This window comes from Oncorhynchus mykiss, chromosome 9, assembly GCF_013265735.2.
Source record: "Oncorhynchus mykiss isolate Arlee chromosome 9, USDA_OmykA_1.1, whole genome shotgun sequence".
NCBI lineage: Eukaryota > Metazoa > Chordata > Actinopteri > Salmoniformes > Salmonidae > Oncorhynchus > Oncorhynchus mykiss.
In genome coordinates, this window is record NC_048573.1 from 18,184,776 (window position 1) to 18,202,027 (window position 17,252).

The following is a 17,252-nucleotide window of genomic DNA, read 5'->3' on the forward strand; positions in this document are numbered from 1 at the left end:
GTATTCGGTGCATGTGACAAATACAATTTGATTTGAAAATAAATTAACCCACACACAGAGACACAGGGACAGAAGAGTAAGAAACACACACCGAGTCACTGTTTGGCAGACAGCCTTGTAATTGGATTCTTGTTTTGCCTTAAAACCAGTGTTGCACTAATATGGCATTTTTGTTCAATATCCGATATTTTCCTTGACAAAAAACCTGACACCGATAAACGATATTTAAAAATCTTGCTGCCTTTTAAGCATTCTAGTAAAGTTAAATAGTTAACACACACATGGACGCAGCGGTCTAAGACACTGCATCTCGGTGCAAGAGGCGTCACTACAGTCCCTGGTTCGAATCCAGGCTGTATCACATCCGGCCATGATTGGGAGTCCCATAGGGCGGCACACAATTGGCCCAGCGTCGCCCAGGTTTGGCCGTCATTGTAAATAAGAATTTGTTCTTAAATGACTTGCCTAGTTAAATAAAGGTTACACACACTGACCAAAAAGTTATTTTGTCTGCATTTACGTATCTCCCCATTACCAGTAAAACATAATCAAACCCTATTTCTTTCACATACTTGATGTGCTGTTTAGTTGTTCATTTGTTCAGTCGTTTCATTCTCAACCAGGATTACTATGGAACGCCGTTTGGTTCTTTGCATGTCAAAATATACTATTTAACGTGTCAAATAAGCTTGCTGGCCAATCAGGACCTGAATGACTGCACGTCACATAATAATTTAAAACACGTTCATACATTTTGTACCTAGTTATTACACATTGATTACACTATCACTCGTATTTGCTATGCTATGATGCTGGTATATTTGTCTCACGCACCTACAGTGCTGGTCATTAAAAAAAAGCTAGCTAGCTCATGGATGCAAACAATGTTCTTCCCCAAAAACATAGAAAAAATGACATCTGTTTCAGTAGCTATAGTTAGCTAGCTAGCTAGGTGTCATCCTCTTATTTTAATCATGGTGGTCGGACCCATCTATGTGAAGCTGGCCACAATAAGGATTAGCCACAATAGTGGACTTTGCGGCTAGCCTACAAAATAAAAGTAATCCATAATTATACAATTTGTATTCATTCGCATCACTGTCAATGACATTGAAAGCCAACTGCAAATTCCACTATTGTGCCTAATCCTTATTGTGGCTAGCTTCACAACACATGACCCGGTCCGGTCGAGCGTCACTAGCCAGATGAAGCTAGCTGGCTGCTTATGAACTGAAGTTCCATTTCAATAGATGAACAACAAGTGGCAACCTAGCCAATACTTACTCACACGGATTCCTAAATCATTTCTAAGAATAATGAAAATGACTGCAGTATTGTAAACACATAGTTCGTGGCTGGTGTTTGCTGACTTTTTTGTACAGCTTTGACAATGCTACTGTATCTTTTTCGACACGCTAAGACCCAAACAGCGTTCCATAGTGCGCATGTCGTGCAGCTAATAGCAGTGACACTATCACTGTGTAACTCCGGTAGGGCAACATCGGAAAAATTCTGATATGTTCACCGATATATCGTACATCCCTACTTAAGACATTTTTTAAAGCACCTTGGAATGCTTAGCGAGTGTTGATTGGTAAACTTCTTAAAGGATTTGGAATTTTCAGAATTTATTTTTCTGTATAATATGATAGCTACTGTACTCTGGGCTGAAGAACATACGCACATCTAGGTACTATCCGCAGGTGCGGGAGTTGTAGGCAAACTTGTGGAAAACGATGCACAGCTACTGTACACCCCAGCTACTGTACTCTAGCCTTCCACCCTGAGCATGCATCTGTTTTCCTTTGTGTATTTTTTTTCCTCACACAAATTAATAATCAACAGTGCAAGACCTTTGCCGTCAATAATAACTAACTTAGTCAAAAGGGTTCCATTTTCACAGAAATTGAGCCCCAGCGACTAATACAATTATGATGTCACACTCTTACAAAAAAAACCTGCACCAGTTGGAGACAGAACCTGAAAACACAATGGCAACAACAATATTCAAGGAACAGAATGCCAACCCCAAGCTTTGTGTTAAAAACAGACAACCAACTCCCAGACACCTAGGCTATGGGCTTGTAGTGCTGTCCCCATATAATTAGAATTCAGACTGTGCTAAACCCTCAGACTATGGCAATCTTATCATGTGATGGATTCTCCTCTTCCTAGAGATACCCAGTTATGCATAGGTGGACTTTTGCACATGAACACAGAATCATATTAATTACTAAACACGCATAATTACGTCGGTTTCGTTTTGAGCAGATTTCACCATGGGCTTTGATATGGGCAACTGGCTCACGCCCAGGAGGCAGCCCGGTTCCAAATCGAACTTAATCAGCTTTCAGCCGATGCAAAATATGCCTACACGGCCACCCCGGTGAGATTAATCGAACCCCCTTACTGTTTGAGTTAAGTTAAGAGGGCGCTCCACCCACACCGCGTTTGCCCGTTCAAGTCACGGACCGTATACTAGTGCCCCGCGGCTCAGAATAATCGAATCCGTCCAATATTAGCCTACAGTAAACAACATGGCCAACCGGTGTCCGATTGGTTGGTTCTGTAACGACAATTACCTAGCAGGATTCCGGTGTTATTTTAAGCAAAATATAGTGATAATATCAGCTTGTTACTGCCTTTAATGTCAGATAATTTATAAATAGTTTTCCTTAAAGTTTAACCATTGTGGAAATTACTTGATTGAGTACTACAGTATCCCGCTTGTTTGGAATTCGAGTAGCAACTAGTTAGCTAACATTACCGGCGTTGTTGGGCCATGTTGCAACGCTAACAAGGCTCGAGTCAAAAACGCCATTTGAAAATGAACAGGACAATCGATTTTAGCTAAAATGTTAACTACCTGGGTAACTTATCAATGAACACCGATTTATCCAGCTAATCATATTTAGATTACATAACACTTACAATGTGTATATTTAGCCGTGTAAGGCCTTGGGTTTACATCCAAGGTTCAAATGACACGAGATATGGCGAAGAGGGGCGGAGTGCCCGCCGTGTGTTAATCGCGCACCCCCTCGCCAATCCGCCGCCCAAGCTACAACTAACGTTACCTCGCTGCTTACTTTGGCCTTCAACAACCTGAGCAAAACAAACCAATAAAGCAGCAATGGTAACCGATAAACATTATACAACGGCTCGCTCACAGCCCTATCTTCTTAAACAAGAGAATTTAGCTAGGCATTCGACTCGTGTTTGTGTGTGCCCTCTCATATTTAAGTGATTTGCCAGGTAAATCAAGTGGCTAGCAAACTAGCTAGCTGTGACAATAACAACCATAGCTTACCTTACAGAAGCAATGTTGATTATTTTTCAAATACGTTATTTGTGTGTACGATCTTCATTCATTCAATATTTTGTGAATGATTAAAAATATTGTATTTATTATTTCCCCCTCCTACGGTCACTGCGTGTTGATGTCTTGTCGGCTCGCTACTCTTGTTGTTTGTGTTTTCAGAGAAAGATGGCCGTTCTATTCGCACCACGTGACTTTACATTGACTTGCGTTACTAGTGGTTGTTGGCCAGTGTTTAGGTATATCGGTATACTACTTTAAGATAAATCACCCCATTCGCACAACATGTATAACTTAGCATACACTGCATGTATAATTCTTAGCAATTTGGTTGAAGCTAATAATGCATATTTTGAGTGCTCGCAAGTGGTTGTAGTGGGTCCATAATCGATCCACATACGAAAGACCGCAATGTGCATAGTCTAGGCAGCCGACAGTGAGCGTTAGATCTGCGGCACTATCCGCTGCCTAGGCTATACTGCACGTGTAATGTTTACATGGGGGGCTGCGCCTGCAAGTTTGTAACATACTATCGCGGCGATTCAGTCGAACCATTTGATTTGAAAAGTCACTCTGGTCAGACTGCAACGTTGTTTTAATTTCTCGAGCAGTCAAAGGGTGGCGCAATATGACTTAAAATAATTCCTTGTTGGAGGAGAACGTTGTCATTATCATATGATTACTTCCGGGGAACCTTTGTGTTTCCGGACGTTCATAGTCAGGTTGAAAGTCTCCATCCAGCACGATAGACAAAAAATAAGAATAATTTGGTTGCAAACAGTAGTTGGAGGTACAGTCGGATTGCTTTCACTTTCTAATATTGTCAGAATGTTAACTAAATTGGTTTGGAGTGACACATTTTTGCAAAGAGAGTGTAGCGGCTAAATTACATTAAATTCTAATCTAGCTAGCTAGCTACCTAACTTTAAATCCATATAGACCTCCCCCCGGTAGTGGTATTTCATGACGTCAGTGGCATAGCTATGTGTTCATTTTTTGCTATTATATACATTATTTGATCCTTCAGTAGTGTGGCTAAGCAGTATATGTGCTGTATGAAAGATGATTGTGTAGGCCGTCATTGTAAATAAGAAATTGTTCTTAACTGACTTGCCTAGTTAAATAAAGGATAACAATTTGTGTTGGTTGTCCATTCTTGTCATTGACATTTCCTGTTGTTTTTGCTTTACTGCAGTGCTCCATCTCACCCTTCCCTGTCTCTGACTCACTTGTAATGGCAGAACCACGCAGCCTTATCTCCGCCTCCATCCCCCAGACACCCCCTGGCATCATCATGCCCCCAGCCGACGGCAGCGGCACAGGGGTGATGATGGACCCCATAGAGTACACCCTACGCAAGCGTCTCCCCAGGAAGCTGCCCAAGCGCCGCAACGACGTGTACGTCAACATGAAGACAGACTTCCGGGCCCAGTTGGCCCGCTGCCAAAAGCTGCTCGAAGGAGGAGGCCACGGAGAGATCCGTGTCCACGGTCTGGGCCTGGCCATCAACAGGGCCATCAACATTGCCCTGCAGCTCCAGGCCAGTAGCCAGGGGGCGCTACAGCTGGAAGCCAACACGTCTACAGTGGAGCTGCTGGACGATATGGAGCCTGAGGATCCTGACGAGGCGGGGGAACCCATGGCGCGCTCCCGGAATAACTCTGCTATTCATATCAAAGTGTTCTACCCAGACTCACAGTGACCCGAAACACAACTATCGTCCCTAGCTTGGATATGGCTAACTACCTCCATTGATGTGTTGTCTGTAATATCCTACTGATGGAGTCGAGTCATATCAGGGGTACACCTATTCCATCCACCTGCAGTGGCTAAGACTGACAGTGTTGTTTAGATGCAGGGATAATTATCTATCCACTATTGGAATCTCTTTCTCAGTTTTGTTACATATTTTGTCATGCATGATGTCAGTCAGAGCAGTGCATTTGTCAGTATCAAGAGTGTGTTGTTTCATGGCATCGTCATTTCCAGACAATCCCTTACTGCCTGAAACAAACTCCCATAGGAAATGGGACAGACCAGACTAAGACCAACTCATACAAGCTACAATACACCTGTTCCCCATGTGGGAATATGTTTAATCTCTGAAAAGGATGTGGATTTGAATCTTTCATTAAATGTATTTGTTACACGTTTTTTGTTTCTTGTGGTAACACTGAATATTATTTTGACCATGGGAAATGAGTAATACTTCAGTCATTTCTGGTCAAATTGAAGTTTACAAACCAAGTCTGGGCATGAGACATGCCAATCATATGTTTTACCTACCGATTCCATACATGGAAATCTAGCTCTGTGGAAGAGTCAATAAACGTTATTTTTTTATTTGACTTTGGCCACATTTTGTTTTTCAGTATTTGAACATGTATATACAGTATTTATTGTATATTTTCAATCTAGTTTTTTTATGTGCCATAAAATAGATTGAGAAAAGTACTGGTTTATTTAATAAAACATTAAAGTGCAAAACTATAATCCAGTCATTTTTTCAGGTATAGTAACAGTGAATTTCCACTAGGTGACAATAGAATGCTTCATTTGCACAATGCATGTTTTAGGTATGTGAAACTATTTAACCGTGATTTGAGTTTGAAATTTAACAATACCCGTGTTTTCTACCTGAATTCATTTGAACTGTTGCTAAGTATGCAACCCCAAAACAAGGCTTTCTTTCAGCACCAGATATATCTGGACTTCAAAAGAGAGGCACTTATCACACAGACAAACTTCCTCTTACGTTGTTTTCATCCATCCTTTTAATCTAAGAATAATATTTTGTATTTAAATACCAAATGGCAGTGTAATAGTAGGGACAAAACATCTGAAACAAACAGGAAAAAACATGTACAAACATCTGCACTGTGACTGCAAGACTTTTAATACGGGAAACAAAACACAGGAGAAAAACACTAATCCCGACATTGGAAGAATCCCCAACGTCAGCGACTCCAAAGGTTCCCAGGATTGCGCTTGATTGGCTGCTGCTTGAATGAAGGCGAGAGAGAGGCATGCAGGATGTTCATCATGAGAACCAATCAATATTTTTCCTGGCAGTCATGCTATCTGCGTCGAAGCTCTATTTGAGTGCTGGTGTGCATAAACCAGACACTGATAATCACAGCATAGCTTCGGAGTTCTCACGTAAGCCCCCTCTCCCTCTTCCGCGCAATCTTTTCCTCCTTCAACCGACTGAACCTCTGCTTCTGTTTCTTCCCCCCTCTAGTCCATTCAATAGGGTTATAAGGAGTTGTATAAAACTCATTCAAACAGGTACTCTCTCACACATACAGTACATACAAACACACAGATCATTTCTTCTACAAAGGGTAACAGACAGTGAACAGTTGGATATTGACTTGTACAAATATCTTAACAACAATGTTCAGTGGTGGTATACAGTAATTATGGTCAATCGTTAGAGCTCAACTGTGGTCTCTAGCTCCTAGTTACAGTATATCTCTCATAATACTATAGTCATGACAGTAACTGGAGCTTAAAAGTAAAAATATAAATCTCTATAAATAAGTAATTACATTAGCAATATATAATACAGATGAGGACACTGATAGACAGCAGTTGGAGAAGTGTTTTGTGTTAAGAACGAGGCAGGTGGTGTTTGAAGAGTTTGTGGTACAGGCTAGGCCCCCTCATTCTGGTCTCATTCTGGTATTTGATAGGCAGTCAATGACAGTTGAGTAGAACTCCAACAAGGTGTCGTCATGTGCAATCTGCGTCGATTACGCAGGCTTGGCGATGAGAAGTCACATTCCATTGCAGTAGGGGCCACAGAATCACACTCATGCTAAAAGACATACAGACACACACAAAGTGCTGAAGAGTGCCCATTAAAGAGCTGTGGAGCTGTGTATTCTGTAGGCCCCATTCCTTTTCGGTGTGTGATTTCTTAACCACATACTTCCCTCATCTCCATGTTCAAGGTGCTACCTGCTCTTTTCCTTTTAAAGTCCAATAGGAACTGTTCTGTCCATATAGCTTAATTCTCTCCTGTGAAGATCTGGTCCACCCACTCATCTTTTAGAGTTCTACCTGGCAACAAGCAGGGTCAATAGTGTCAGATCCCACCCCCTGCCTCGGGAAGCTCCAATCAACTCGGCCCCGCCTCGGAGAGCCCCAATCAGCTGCCGCCCTAGTGGCAGATGGGCGCGTTGGACAGCAAGAGCTGCAGCTTGCCTCGCAGGAAGTTGACGTGGACCTGAAGCAGCTCTGAAGCAGACGACACCCGCCATGTCTCCTCTCCTCCAGACACTCCTCCTGCTGGAGGGTTGCACTCCTGACAGGAAGACAGGAGAAGAAATATGTCAGTATTAGAGTTGGACGGTTATCTAGATGTCCCTACCATCATATCGTTTCTGTACCATACCGGGGTATATGGATGTACACACAAAGGGCGCTCCTTCTTAAAATATATATATATTATTTTTTTACACACAAAATGTATTTAGGCAACATGGATCTTAATCCAGGAGGGGATTGATGGTCTCTGCTCTAACCAATAACCTTGATCTTGCCATCTAGCCACTTAGCTAGCAAGTTAGCAAACCAAATGCATAGCTGGAGCCCTGAGTTGGATATAATTTATTTGGCATATCTTAGATAGTTAATTTAGTTATAAGCAGTGACATAACACGCACTACCGGAGCCCGCCGTCGGTATGTCTAAATACCCCAGTATATGGTATATCGCCCAAGCCTGGTCAGCATACACAAAATGGAGTACCCTACTGGGTTTTGTTCACTTGGCAAAAACCAAAAGAAAACTGTCCGAAACGGCGTGAAACGGGGAGATTCCATCTGAACTTGTCCAAGATGCACTTGTTTTCTTTTTCCGTTGTACAACATTTCGCCACAGTGTATCCTGATGAACACAACCATGAAATCAATATTTAAAAAATGACACACTACACTAGACACTAGACTGGATGGAAAGATTTAAAAACAATATCCCCATGATGAAGGAATATCAGCAGTATTTCACCAGGGTACAAGCCTAGGGAGCTGTTTGTTTGATGTCTATACTATGAAAGCTCTGCAGTAACCCTTGAGCCTGAAAGCACAGATGGAATGAATGGAGCTCATTTAGTCTTTACATGGCCTTGGCGTGTACCCAGTAAACTCTGCCTGCCTGTTAGTGCCCCACCTCACTGGTGGATGTGAGTGTGGTTGTCGTCATTTCTGCTACTATCTAAGAACCACCGCCCCCGAGAGGATTCTCTGAATTTCTCTACCTAACAGTCCCTTACACTCTTAGAAAAGCAGGTTCCAAAAGGGTTTTTTGGCTGTCCCCATAGGAGAACCCTTTTTGGTTCCAGTAAGAACCCTTTTGGATTCCATGTGGAAACCTTTTGGATTCCATGTGGAACTCTCTGTGGAAATGGTTCTACAGTACAGAGTTCTACCTGGAACCAAAAGGGGTTCTTCAAAGAATTATCCTATGGGGACAGCCGAAGAACCCTTTTAGGCTCTAGATAACACCTTTTTTCCCCAAAGAGCGTACAGTCAGCATGACACAACTAGCCATCAGCAGCAAGCTCCAGCCACCGTGTGGGAATAGTAGTAACTGGGTCATTCAGGTTAAACATTGCGTGTCTCTAGGAATGCATCTGGACAGGGCCCAAAGTGAACTTAAGATAGTGACCATTCATTCCTATGCTTGTCTGCAATAGCAACTTCCACAAGCCCTTGCACAAAGCCCTTGCACCTTGCACAATTCCCTGACCTGGCTCACCTGGATGTCGAGGCTGCGCAGCACCTTTCCTATTCTGAAGATGTTTATGAGGCTGTTGTCTATGTGGCTTTGCAACGCTGTGTTGGTGACGGAGGCTCGTAGCGAGCCAATGGCCTGGTTTAACAGCCACAGGCCAGACTGTACCTCCTGAGCTTGCTCCAGTGCCTACAAAAACACACAGAGAGAGACATAGTTGCCCAGTTGACCAGAGCCATGTGATTGAGGTTGAAACCTCAATGGCCAAACTCTCTCTATGTGGATCTGCAATGAGTTAACAGGATATATTGCTGGTCTGATAACAGTAGAGCACATTCTTAGGTAGACTGGTTCTTCTTCTTGGAGAGAGAGGCAGACTGTTGTTACTTACATTTTTCCTCTCCCAGATGCTGAAGTCTACTTTGGTTTGGGGAACAGTGACGGGCTCTGGAAGACCACATCCTTCTTTACAAGTCAGCTGAGGGAGGGAGCGGGGGACGGATGGAGAAAAGAAACGGGGCGAGGAAAAATGGATAGAAAATGAGAGCTGTGTGAGATGAAATGTAACTAACACCATGACTATCACTGTAAATAGCACCAGTTCATGGCCAGGGCCCGTATTCATAAAGGGTGAATATGAATGCTGATCAAGGATCAGTTTTCCTCTTAAAGCTCACACAAATCGCACCAGATGTGGATCTCACGTTCGTCTGCCTAGTGTCCGCGCTGTGTTTTAGGGACCACCTGCTGTAGAGGTCCGACTGACGTTATTTTTCATGCGACTCTACATGTAAAATCGGTGCACACTCAGTTCACAAATGATATTCAGAGTACTCTCGGCCAGCAACAGCTATTGGTGTGTCTGAACCATAAGATTATAAAGAATTGAAAAGGGGGAGGGGCCGTGATCTCAGATAAGCACTCCTACTTTTAGACAATTTATTAATAAGGGCTCAGACCAGACCAGACCGGACATGGATGTGGTGTGTCTCTCACCATGGCTGCTTGGGCATCTCTGGCCTCTTCAATGAAGTGTTTTAGGACCCGCAGGTCACAGATCGGCCGCAGGGGAGACGGTAGGCCTGGTCTGGTCCACTCCAACAGCATCAGCAGCAACGTAAAGAGTCCTACACACACACACACACACACACACACACACACACACACACACAGAGGGGCTTCAGCAAACATACTGTCAACACTCCATACCATTATCAGCCATAACCAATTAAACAATCTGTAGCTTAACCCATAAGCAATATGGAAAACATGTTATCAAAGGGGTAGGGGTGGATTTGAGCAAGGCTGACTAATTACATATAGACTACATATGTCTGTATTTGGGTGAGTCAAATGCAATCATGCTCTGGCACTAGTATTGACCACAAGGGGGACTCTGGATATTATTTAACCTGTATTTTAGCAGGGAGTCATATTGCATGTTGCATCGCTACACAAGGAGCTCCAAAACTACTAATACTGATGCAAAGAATGTCTTTCTTCATATATATATGCCAATGAATGAATAGCTGTGTTTAGGCTTTTAAACTCCCATTAAATACATGCCATTGGCTTGGAGCTATGTATGCTAGCCTATGCATGTAGGTGTCATCCTCTCTCTACCCAGACCTCTCTGGTTCTATTAGTGTCTCCCAATTCTGTTTACATCCATCTGTCCCAAGTTGAATCCCTTTTCCCTGCCTCCCATCCTCTGTAGCATCCCCTCCTCCATCTCCTTGCCCCATGTTTTGAGCACATCCCCTGGTCCTTTGCAAACCCCCTGTGAACCTAGGAGCAACATAACCACCCAGTCACAGGAGCTACCCCTAAGTCAAACCCAGACGTCTGAACTGCTCTTTCTAGCTCTGACCGTGCTGCTGTAGCACGGGCTGTGCCTCTCAGCACACTACTGTAACTATGTTCTCCACTGCTTGCCTCTTCACTCAAGACAAACTAGTATTGTTCTATTCAGGCCAAGATGATTTAATTTACACTGTAGAAGAATAACTGTTTGAATTGGGTGTTACTTGGTATTCTTGACCTGCAAGCTAATGCAATGGATCAAGGTTACTTGTGATCCGTCATCCAGAACATGAGATCAGACATGATCCTGGACACACAGAGTGGCTAGTATTCCAGCACAATGCTACTGTACACAGCACATAACAGTGCTTTTGTGGAAATCTGCCGTCTATGTATTCCTGAGCTTCACGTATATTGGCTCATGTGTGTTCTTAAAGTGTATGCGTTTTGTGGTATTTCTAGTGACAGCCTGGCAAAAATGGGCTCAACAGTGATGTATGCATTATGGAAATCGTTTACCGTTTAAGAACCAAATGGAAGCAAACAGAGCAAAATGAGAGTTTGTATTGGGCAAATCAGGTTAGTCCCTCCCCGTTTCGTTCTGTTTGCTTACGTTTAAGAAATGTTTAGCAACAGAATCGTGGGAATGAATACACCCCCGGCCTTTCCACGTGTTCAGTCTTGCACGCACCTCTCCTAGTGCAAACTGTTCCATAATAATTGTGGTAAACCCTATGTGTTACACATGACAGTTCAATGGAGTTGTTCAGGTCATATAACTGCCTTCATTTTGCTGGACCCCAGGAAGAGTAGCTGCTGCCTAAGCAACAGCTAATGGGGATCCATAATAAATACAAATATGGACATCATGTGAATGAGCTCTTTCACTGCAGCCTGACTGTATGACACAGTAAAATGCTACAGATTACAGACAGCTCTCCAAGGCTGCCTCGTGTCAGGCTGAGCACCGGTAGCCTCCGCAGCCGTTTCCCCAAAACCATTCTGCAAGGATGAGTCAAATGTTTGCCAATTATTTGGGTTTAGCCTTTAGTGGTCTAAACATAGAAAGTTGGCTTATCAACCAAGATTTTTTTTAAACTCAGAGAACAAAAGATTTTCTTAGCCCATTGATGTTTTTTAAAAAACAATGTTGGCTGTGGGGAGGACAAAGAGGACTCACAGAGATCCCTTTTAAGGGTCAAAGAGGAAATGCCCCCTCTAACCCTAACCCTCTCTCAGGGTCTTCACCCTGTGTACATAAAACCCCTTTATGTTGTCTGTCTGTGTTGTCCCCTGTGTCATACTTAGGGAGGGTATATTACTGGGAACTTTTTACATTTACCAGTAAACTACTAGAATTTTGGCATCTTTCAGGGATTTATGTAATCTATCACAAGACATCTAGTGTCTCTATTGGATGTCTGTAATTGTCTCTGGTTCTTTGTTTGGCCTCATCACATATAAAATATACTGAACAAAATATAAACGCACCAAGAACATTTCAACAATTTTACTGTGTTACAGTTCATGTAAGGAAATCAGTCAATGTAAATAAATTCATTAGGCCCTAATCTATGGATTTCACATGACTGGGAATACAGATATGCATCTCTTGGTCACAGAGACCTAAAAAAAAGAGGTAGGGGTATGGATCAGAAAACCAGTCAGTATCTGGTGTGACCACCATTTGCCTCATGCAGCGCGACACATCTCCTTCGCATAGAGTTGATCAGGCTGTTGGTTGTGGCCTGTGGAATGTTGTCCCACTCCACTTCAATGGCTGTGCGAAGTTGCTGGATATTGGCGGGAATTGGAAAACGCTGGCATACACGTCGATCCAGAGCATCCCATACATGCTTAATGGATGACATGTCTAGTGAGTGTGCAGGCCATGGAAAAACTGGGACATTTTCAGCTTCCAGGAATTGTGTACAGATCCTTGCGACGTGGGGCGGTGCATAAGGCCGGGCACTTGTTCACAACGTTGACATCAGCAAGCCGCTCGCCCACATGACACCATACACGTGTTCGGCAGGTGTGAGGCTGGTTGGACGTACTGCCAAATTCTCTAAAACTATGTTGGAGGCGGCTTATGGTAGATAAATTAACATTAAATTCTCTGGCAACAGCTCTGGTGGATATTCCTGCAGTCAGCAAGCCAATTGTGTGCTCCCTCAAAACTTTGTGTTTTGTGACAAAAACACACAGTTTAGAGTGGCCTTTTATTGTCCCCAGCACAAGGTGCACCTGTGTAATGATCATGCTGTTTAATCAGCTTCGTGATATGCCACACCTGTCAGGTGAATGGATTATCTTGGCAAAGGAGAAATGCTCACCAACAGGGATGTAAACAATGTGCACAACATTTTAGAGAAATATACTTTTTGTGCATTGTGTGGAATATTTTATTTCAGCTCATTAAACATGGGTCCAACACTATACAAGATGCATTTATATTATTGTTCAGTGTATGTTGAATCATTTTATAAGATGATTTTCAAACAACTTGAATGACAAAGCTATAAAACATTATCCCTTCAACTTAGTGAATACCGTTGGTGTTTAATATGAGGGTTTCAGCGTATTGTTTTTTTTAACACACTTTTATTTATTTTATAAATAAAAGTGTGTGTTTATATGTTTTATGAATAACCACATTGTCCATCTATTAGAAACTTATGGAAAACATGGTCTGATGTAAAAAATGAATGCTATATATGATTTTTTTTTTTTAAGTAAATCAAGTATAAACTACCAAAGTTAAAATAGATTGCCATAGATTTTCTGTTAATTACCAAAACTACTTTAAGGTTCTGATAACTTTGGTAAACTATTGGTAGCTTTGCAACCCTAGTCATAACTAAGTCAGCTATAATCACGGGCTGCGGTGATATGGTCGCATGCTTCTAAAGTAATGCTGATTATCTGTGTCACATACTGGAACCCCACGCTGGCCTTTGGAGACTAAGAAATTAGGCCAGCTGCAGCAGTGTGTGTGTGTTTGAGTGTGTGTGTGTGTGCGTGGGTGGTACTTAGGGACACAATGTAATGACAAGACAAACAAAAGTATGGATTACACTCATATAACCTTACACCCCATTCCAGTCTGAGAGGTTGTAGGTGGTTTGGAAAGAGCAGCATAGCATAACTGACCTCCTCTAGGGTTGAATGTCTGAATTCCACACTTTTCAATCACTATGTTTAACAAGTTGATTAGTGTGACCCTCCGACCTTTGCCATGGCCTACGTGTGAGACTGATTGTGTGTCCTCTCTATGCACTCACTCACTCCCAGACTCCTTCACTGACTGACTCTGCAATGCTGACCCATAGACTACTCTGCCTGCCTGCCAGTCACGTGCTGAGCACAGGGACTCTGGAGTCCAGGAAGCTGGCCAAAGTGAAAGGTAACAGAACCAATGCCAGCAGCATCAAATGCCAAGTTTTGACTTCTATTTTTTGCCATTCTAGGGTCTAGTTCTGCGCCGTGCACTGATGGTAAACCTTGGCAAGCACCAGACACAGAGTGGCAGATGAATCTCTCAAAGGTCACCTAGCTGTCAGTGATGCTCTCTTTTGAGACGATTTCATTCCTACTCTTGACGTTTAATAAATCAAATTACTTCTACATGCCATTGGTTCATTCTCAAGGTGATCTCAACACTTCAATCCAATTGGGAAGAGTGACAGGTAAATGATGTATAACAACCTACTACACTGCCAGCCTGACTCTTAGACTGAAAGTGCAAAGTTGTGAGTAATCAGCAATTTCCTGTGAGGAATCCCAATGCAATGCAAAGTCAAAGGCTGGAATCTTGAACTTCCTCTGTGGAAATCCTTTTTCTGTTCAATCATCCTTTGAAAAATGTAAAGTCATCCCATTCTAACATTAATCAGCATTAACTGGAAGCATGTCACTTCCTTGCTGCCTCAACATTGCAGTCATGCTACAGTTAACTAACAGGAAACACATCCATCGCCTTACTCATGATAAGTAAGAAGTAGCATTGTCAGAGCCGGAACGGCCCATAGGGCAGGAGCCCCTCTCCTGTTTCTGTCTGTAGCTTGAGGCATCTGGATGTACAAGTATACCCCCTGGACAGGATACTGAGCCGTCTATCGCAGGGTAGGGCTTTACCCCCAATCCATCAATTCAACCATCTAATCTCAGAGATGACACTAACCACAAGGCCACTGAGTTGGTACTCATGGAAAGGTCATGGGTAAAAACGTACTGTACATATGTCAACCATGAGTACCTTCTGGTTAAATCAATCGATCAATCAATAAAATGTATTTTAAAAAACGACACAAAATCACAAACTATTTGAGCTGGAACGGCGGAGATATTGCGCGTCCATGCGTCGCCTCACTAGACTATTGATATAGGGGACTTTACGCACGTAGTTGACCCATTCTCTGTCAAAACCTGGATGTGAAAATAAACTACTTTTACTGTATTAAAGTTCCTTTATGAAAGCATAATTTGAAAGCCAAAATCAAAACGTGGTTGAAACGCTGATATTTACATTTAGCAGACGCTCTTATTCAGAGTGACAATGGTTACGTTCCTTGCCCGAGGGCACATCGACAGTTTTTAGGCTTCACATTATTTGGGCTGTATAATATGTATAGCCTCCTTATTAGTCGTACCAGAAAATGTGACTATAGCAGCCTATTTCGTTTATAGCATACCAAGTAATTGGAAAACGGTCTTACCTCGACTTGAATTGTGGAACATTCGCAAAGCAATGATGTGTCGTTTAAACACATTGCGCGAAATAATAACATCTGTTCACCCACTCCTCAACATGCAAAAGCCATCGGTTCATTAAAAATTCCCAACCATGCCCAGTGTACTGGTCCTCATTCTCCAGGTGCTGAATGTGAGGAGCTTAGTGCTGTAGCTGCGTCTACCAGTCAGAGCCAAATATAGGCTACAGTAGCCTCCTCGCCGGAGCAACGATCTATCAGGCTTTTCGTCACTGCTTTGGCAAGTCACTAAAACGTGTATTTACCTCCCCTCAGCAAAGCGATAAGGCTACAGCCGACTGGGATGAGCGCACGCTCTTCAGGCCTACGCGTCAACACAGACAAGAGCTATAAAACGTCAACTCAGGTAGTCCTTTGCCAAACCATGAAAATATTCAACTTCAGGAGAATAAAACTAAAGCATTACTAGTTACTCACTGGGTGGCAACTCCATATCGGAATCTGCATAGTCCCTCACAGGATCCTCGCCGTTTCGCACATTGGCCCGTCTATTGCCCACTAATTGCAACCCGAAGCTCTTTTATGGATTGTCCCTGGGCTATCCGGTAGGTGTTTCTACAACTGAGATTTTTTTTTAAATTGATGACAATGAAAATAAAGTTACATTGTCCTGTGATGACTATCTGAACGACTTCCTTTGTTTTGGGACATTTATTGTATTATATTGTCATCCAAATAATATCCATGTTTTCAAATAATAGTCCCCAAATGTAAATAAGGTTATGCAAGTGTGCCAGAAGTGCCGGTGCGCCATGGTGCGCTGACAGCCTAGAACATTACCAAATTAAATAGCCTTGTCCTAGATTGTTACTTTAATAATGCCGTTATTTGCATTCCTCAGAGGCCTTTAGCGTCAACATCTTAGAGCTTTGTTGAGACGCAAACACCCCCCACCCAGTTTTGTTGGAGCAAGTCGCTAGCGTTTGTCTCCCCGACTTGTAGCTTGCTGTCTAGGAGACACAGCCACGCGTGGCGGGGGTGGGGAGGCTTTGAGCCCTCCGAGGTTCCTGTCCAAATACACTATATATACAAAAGTATGTGGACACCCCTACAAATGAGTGGATTCGGCTATTTCAGCCACATCGTTGCTGACTGGTGTATAAAATCATGCACACAGCCATGCAATCTCCATAAACACACATAGGCAGTAAAATGACTTGTAACGTGGAACCTTCATAGGATGCCACATTCCCAACAAGTCAGTTGTTCACATTTCTGCCCTGCTAGAGCTGCCCCAGTCAACTGTAAGTGCTGTTGTTGTGAAGTGGAAGCGTCTAAGAGAAACAATGGCTCAGCACCCAAGTGGTAGGCCACACAAGCTTACAGAATAGGACCGGCGAGTGCTGAAGTGTGTAAAAATCATCTGTCCTCGGCTGCAACATTCACTACAAGTTACAAACTGCTCCTGGAAGTAAAGTCAGTACAATAACTGTTCGTCAGGAGCTTCATGAAATGGGTTTCCATGGCCGAGCAGCCGCACACAAGCCTAAGATCACCATGTGCAATGCCAAGGGTCGGCTGGAGTGGTTTAAAGCTCCCCACCATTGGACTCTGGAGCAGAGGAAACACGTTCCCTGGAGTGACGAATCACGCTTCACCATCTGCCAATCTGACAGATT

General features: G+C 43.0%; 3 protein-coding genes across 7 annotated transcripts in view; 1 reads left to right on the forward strand and 2 right to left on the reverse strand.

Annotated features, from left to right (window-relative positions):
- The window catches only part of LOC110531653 (GRB10-interacting GYF protein 1), a 33,735-nt gene extending 29,934 nt beyond the window's left edge, over positions 1-3,801 (reverse strand). For 2 of the 3 annotated variants that reach the window (XM_021614968.2, XM_021614965.2), the window contains exon 1: positions 3,311-3,800. The gene's annotated coding sequence lies outside the window, so the exon portion shown is untranslated. Of the gene's footprint in view, positions 1-3,310 lie in introns of all 3 variants that reach the window. The other variant, XM_021614966.2, reaches the window with a different exon arrangement.
- Positions 2,963-5,667, forward strand: LOC110531656 (ribonuclease P protein subunit p20). 2 transcript variants are annotated; one of them, XM_021614973.2, is made up of 2 exons: positions 2,963-3,136; positions 4,515-5,667. In XM_021614973.2, the coding sequence occupies exons 1-2, from the start codon at positions 3,134-3,136 to the stop codon at positions 5,019-5,021; spliced, it is 510 nt and encodes a 169-aa protein (XP_021470648.2). In that variant the 5' UTR covers positions 2,963-3,133; the 3' UTR covers positions 5,022-5,667. The 2 variants fall into 2 exon arrangements, with proteins under 2 accessions (XP_021470648.2, XP_021470649.2); XM_021614974.2 differs by lacking the exon at positions 2,963-3,136 and adding an exon at positions 3,978-4,109.
- Positions 5,668-6,075: 408 nt separating this feature from the next.
- On the reverse strand, positions 6,076-16,169 carry LOC110531655 (erythropoietin a). 2 transcript variants are annotated; one of them, XM_021614971.2, is made up of 5 exons: positions 16,051-16,169; positions 10,055-10,185; positions 9,450-9,536; positions 9,083-9,247; positions 6,076-7,628 (listed from the first exon to the last, which is right to left on the reverse strand). In XM_021614971.2, the coding sequence occupies exons 1-5, from the start codon at positions 16,064-16,066 to the stop codon at positions 7,485-7,487; spliced, it is 543 nt and encodes a 180-aa protein (XP_021470646.1). In that variant the 5' UTR covers positions 16,067-16,169; the 3' UTR covers positions 6,076-7,484. The 2 variants fall into 2 exon arrangements, with proteins under 2 accessions (XP_021470646.1, XP_021470645.1); XM_021614970.2 differs by lacking the exon at positions 16,051-16,169 and adding an exon at positions 15,580-15,860.
- Positions 16,170-17,252: the final 1,083 nt, after the last annotated feature.

What these genes read in the sequence shown, in the direction of transcription:
- LOC110531655 (XM_021614970.2), bottom strand. Translation starts at nt 15,601, where the DNA reads ATGTTCCACAATTCAAGTCGAG. An exon ending in GTTCCACAATTCAAGTCGAG is followed by an intron (nt 10,186 to 15,579) that starts GTAAGACCGTTT and finishes GTGTGTGTGTAG; the next exon opens with GACTCTTTACGTTGCTGCTG. An exon ending in TGCGCAGCCTCGACATCCAG is followed by an intron (nt 7,629 to 9,082) that starts GTGAGCCAGGTC and finishes TCTTCCTGTCAG; the next exon opens with GAGTGCAACCCTCCAGCAGG.